The sequence below is a fragment of the Tupaia chinensis genome, unplaced genomic scaffold (assembly GCF_000334495.1).
Source record: "Tupaia chinensis unplaced genomic scaffold, TupChi_1.0 Scaffold000075_1, whole genome shotgun sequence".
NCBI lineage: Eukaryota > Metazoa > Chordata > Mammalia > Scandentia > Tupaiidae > Tupaia > Tupaia belangeri.
The window spans coordinates 1,746,359-1,751,505 of NW_006159535.1; the positions used below are offsets into that span (position 1 = coordinate 1,746,359).

Sequence of the window (5,147 nt, forward strand, 5' to 3'; positions counted from 1 at the left end):
AAGAGTGTAGTACAAAAATGGAGACCATAGGTCCTGAAATTCAAGTAGAAAACAAGGATGAGAAGAGATCAGCTGAAGGTACTCCTCAGAAGAAGCAAGAGGAAACAGCATCCATGCTTTGCTTCAAGAGAAGAAAGAAAACGACCAAAGCTCTGAAGCCCAAAGCTGGCTCTGAAGCTGCTGATGTGGCAAAGAAGTGTCCCTCAGAAGCAGGAGCTTCTGATCAGCCACAGCACCCAGGGGGAGCCTGGGCCTCAATTAAATGCCTTGTCACACGCAGGAAAAAGTCAGGTTCTGCCAAGCAGCCCAAGCTGTTGGAGGCCGAAGTGCAACCAGCAGGAAATGCTGAGGCTGCTGAGCCGTCTAAGAAAAAGGCAAAATCCAGGCTCAAGTTTCCCTGCATCAAGTTCTCAAGAGGGGTAAAACGCAGTAATCATTCCAAAATTATAGAGGACTCAGATTGCAGCGTCAAAGTGCAGGGAGAGGCTGAAAGTTTGGATGTACAAACTCAGACCCAACTGAATAATCAGGTCACAAAGGCTACATTGACCCAGGATCTGGATGAAAGCATCTCACAGAAAGATGGTGATGAGGTCTGTGAGTCAAACGTGAGCAACCGCGTGACTTCTGGAGAGAAAGTGATTTCTGTGGAACTTGGGTTAGACAATGGGCAATCTGCTATTCAAACAGGAACCGTAATCCTTGAAAAAGAAATTGAAACAGCTGAGGAAGAACAAAGTGTTCAACCCCAGCAAGCAAGCTCACTTGAAAATTCAGAAACAGACTACCAGCCACCTGTGGTTTCGGATGTTTCTCCTTCGCCTGCAATCCCAGATCAACGAATTGTGGAGGAAGCCAGTAACGACATCTTAGAAAGTGGATCAAATTGGAAAGACTATGACAGTACAGTGATTCTAACAGAGGAGAATACGCCAAAAGATGCTGAACTGAGCCAGGAATCAGATTTTAAAGAGAACGAGCCCAGTGCAGAGAAACCCAAGACAGAAGAAAGCAAAAGAATGGAGCCAATTGCTATTATTATTACAGACACAGAAATCAGTGAATTTGATGCTGAGAAATCTAAAAATGTCCCTAAGCAATTCTTAATTTCAATCGAAAATGAGCAAGTAGGGGGTTTTGCTAATGACAGTGGTTTAGAGGGTAGAACTTCAGAACAATATGAAACTCTCTTAATAGAAACAGCTTCTTCTCTTGTCAAAAATGCTATCCAGTTGTCTATAGAACAGCTGGTTAATGAAATGGCCTCTGATGATAATAAAATAAACAATCTTCTACAGTGACTTAATTTCCAGATCATGGAAAGAAAAAAAAAAAGCTTAATGAGCTGTTTTACATAATTGTGGCATTTCTTATTCAGTAACTAATGAGATTTATCATCCATGGGATTTAAAGGTACAATTTCAGCCTAGAAGTGCTAAAGAATAATTCAAGTTTAGAAAACCCTGTCTTATCACTGAAATACAGTCACTTCTGGATCAGAGGAAGCCCACACAGCTTGCAATGCCAAGTGACATGTGACAAGTTCCTAAAACGGCATGTAGAGATTGGAGCTTTGGAGCAGGAAGATTTCTTGAGCATTTATGGTTGCCATAAGCTCTTAAATGTCCTCTGAGGTCACAAAGTCTGGTTTCCTTTTGATAGTTCAGCCCTGTGTATAGGTTAACATCACATGCAGTTTTCAAGAACTTTATTATTATTTTTTTTTACAGTGCATTCCTGTGTTGTTTAAAATGGTGAGTAAGGTGAGCTGGGTTTTTTTGTGAATGTGTGATTTATTATTGTTATATTTCTAAGCAGTGGTCTTACCTCAAAAAATATATACATATTGTATTTCCCCATCTTCAGCATAGAGTGTATGGAATATACATATTGGAATTAAACATGGGCAGTTTTCTAGTTTTGCTCAAATCCCTGATAAACGCTATTGTTTCAAATAAACTCCTTCAAAGAGGCAAATAGTAACCAAGTGGAAAAGTGTGGAAATGAAATTTACCCTCTCCATTTTCCTACTGCCCTAGCAGACCTGTAAATATCCATTTCTGCATGGGTTTGTCTGCTGAAAAGTTAAAAACAAATTAAACAATGACAAAAAGAGAGAGAGAGAAATACTGTTTTTCATCCAGGAGAAGGGCAACTTCCCCAAATGAATAGATATTAGAATTAATTTTGTAGAATTACTTCTGTAAGAACCATATTCATCAATCTCTCTCCCCAAATTAGGGAGAGTGGATTCAAAGCCAGCCTGGAAGTAAAGGTTGTAGATACTCAATAATCTAGTGAAAATATTTATTTTCAATCAAGAATGAGCCATGTACATAGCTGAATAGAAAGAAAAAAGTTATTGTTGCGCCAGCTGGTGGCATGGTGGTTAAGGCAGCTGGATCCCACAAGGCCAGCTTCAAGGTACAAGTCCCAGACCTGGTGGCTTGAAAAACAAATCAGGCATGTTTTGGCACATGTCTATAAATCTCAAGAGGAGAATGGAAGAGAAAGGATTGTGACATGGCCATCCCCCCTTGGGGGGTGATTTCTCACTTTCTCTCTTCTGTCTCTCTCTGGTGAGCATATGTACCCTGTAACAAAAGTTAAAAAGTTATTGTCAAATCACACTATATTTTATATGTCAGTATTCTTTCCTTGTATCTATGCATTGAGAGAAACTAATTGAAAGCACTTTACATAAACATTGAGAATTAACTTTTTCATCACTATTTTCAATCTAGCTAATACTTTAATGAGAAGGGCTTATTTGCAATTTTATTTAGTTACTTAAAGGGGAGCCTCTGGTCTCATCAATGATTGCCATATTTTTTGAAAAATAATTCTATTTTAATCTTGCGTGAAATGGCCATAATACAACACACTTCCCTACCTCACAAGTTAGGGTTCGTATTATATAGTCCCCATTGTGTAAACTGAGTGATGGTGTTATTATTTTGAAACAGATGAGCTAATTAAAGTACATGAAGTATGAGTTATATTCCTTAAAGAGCTTCATCTTGGATGAAAGGTCTATCAACTGTAAATGATCTGGGCAAGTTCTTGCATTGGTTGTGGATTGCATATAGAAGCTGTGTGCTGCTTTGTCCTATAGAATCATTGTTGTTTCAGTACATATACTGTGAGTCCTCTGGCAGAAGAAATTAATCTGACTTTGAATTGAACCAAAAGAATGGATATTATTAGGATTCTTTGCTGAAGTGCAATAATATTTGTCCCAGAATTTCCTACCTTTATAACCTTGGGGTGGAAGGGATCCTTTAATTTAGCAAGATGAAAAGTGAGTCTTTTAAAAACACATGACTGAAGAAATAACTTAATTGTACAACTTTTAAACTTAAAAATAAAAAAGACTGCTAAGTCATCCTCTCTGAAAATACTCTTTTTATTTATTTATTTATTTAGAGAGATTTTTGCTATAGTGTGCTCACTGGAGAAACAGAGGGAGAAAGAGAGACAGAAAGCAAGAAATCATCCATACTGCAATCTCTTCTCTTTCAGTCTCCTCTTGGGATTGGGCATGCATGCACATGTGCCTGTTGTGAATTTGTTTTGTTTTGTTTTTAGAGAGCTTTTTGCTATAGGGCACGTGTACTCACTGGAGACACAGAGAGAGACAGAGAGACAGAAAGTGAGAAATCATCCCCAGGCGGGATGGCCACACCATAATTCCTTTTCCATTCTCCTCTCAGAATTTTAGGCATGCACACGCACATGCCAAGCATGATTTTTAAGCCACCGAGTCTGGGTCTTGAACCACGGCAACTATGTGGGAGTCCAGCAACATAACCATTATGCCATCTGCTGGTCCCTGGCATGAGTTTTAAGCTTCAGGGTCCAGGATCCAAATCACGGTCCACTACATGGGAGCCCAGCAACATAACCATTATGCCATCTGCTGGTCCTAATACTCTCTTTAATTCACTCTGTGTGGTGCTAATGAACTTGGATAGCTACCAGCAAATATCATATTTAAAAATAAACACTTTTTAAAAAAAATTATTTATTCTTTTTTTTTTTTTTTTTTTTTACCAGAAAGAGACAGAGAGAGGAGGGAAGTGAGAAAGCAAGCCACCAGGTCCAGGACTTGAACCATGGTCAGCCATGTGGGGATGTCCAGCACCTTAACCACCATGCCACCTGCTGGTCCCAAAAATGAAAACTTTTTAAAACCTGATTTAAGGTTGGTGCATTTTACAATGTCTTAAAGAATCCTGTTTTCATTTACTGCAAGAATGGCTCTAAGCCAGTGTTCTTGTATTGTAAGTTTTTAGTAATCTCTCATGCATGAGCAACAAGAACAGCACTTATCAATTATTGACAATATTTTGGAAAGTTTAGCATATTTGGAATTTTTAAAAATAGATACAACATAAACAGGTATAGTACAATTTTTTTGGTTTGGTTTTTGTTTTTTTGGTTAGGAGAGTAAGGTTTTATCTAAGTAGTCCTAATTGCTAGTTTTTTTTCTACTGTACTTTGATGTACATTTTTGGTAAGTAAGAATGCATTTTGATTTATTCTTATTTTTCTATTTTATTTTTAAAGAATTGCTCAATTAATTTTATTTATTGTTATTATTTTTTATTTTGCCACAGGACATGTGTGTTCAACAGAGAGAGTGAGACAGAGAAAGTGAGAAAGCAAGCCACCAGGTCTAGGACTCAAACTACAGTTGGCCATGTGGGAGTCCAGCACCTTAACCACGATGCTCATGCCACCTGCTGGCCCCAGTTGATTGTTTTTATGAGATGTATACTCACATTCATTAAGTGGTTTCTTCTCCATCTTTTTTTTTTTTTTTTTTCAAATTAGCAGAGGACATATATGCTTGCCAGAAAGAGAGAGAGACAGAGGGAGGAGAGGGAGAAAGCACCTCCCCATTGGGTTGTGGTCACACAGCAATTCTTTCTCCTCCATTTCTTTATCCTGCTTGGATTTTGGCCACACAGCATGTTTCTCAAATCAGTGGATCTGGGACTTGAACTATGAGGCCAACCATATGAGATCTAGGTTCCTTAACCACTAGGCCATGGGGTCAGCCCTCTCCTCAGTCTTTTCCACTGAGAATATCTCATGATTTAAATAAGCAGGATTTCACTTTAAAAAAAGGACTCCGGAAATGA

The 5,147-nt window shown here is 38.5% G+C and overlaps 1 protein-coding gene across 1 annotated transcript; it reads left to right on the top strand.

Annotated features, from left to right (window-relative positions):
* Positions 1-6: 6 nt before the first annotated feature.
* Positions 7-2,549, top strand: AKAP5 (A-kinase anchoring protein 5). Its single transcript, XM_006142399.3, has one exon. The coding sequence runs from the start codon at positions 18-20 to the stop codon at positions 1,299-1,301; it is 1,284 nt and encodes a 427-aa protein (XP_006142461.1). The 5' UTR covers positions 7-17; the 3' UTR covers positions 1,302-2,549.
* Positions 2,550-5,147: the final 2,598 nt, after the last annotated feature.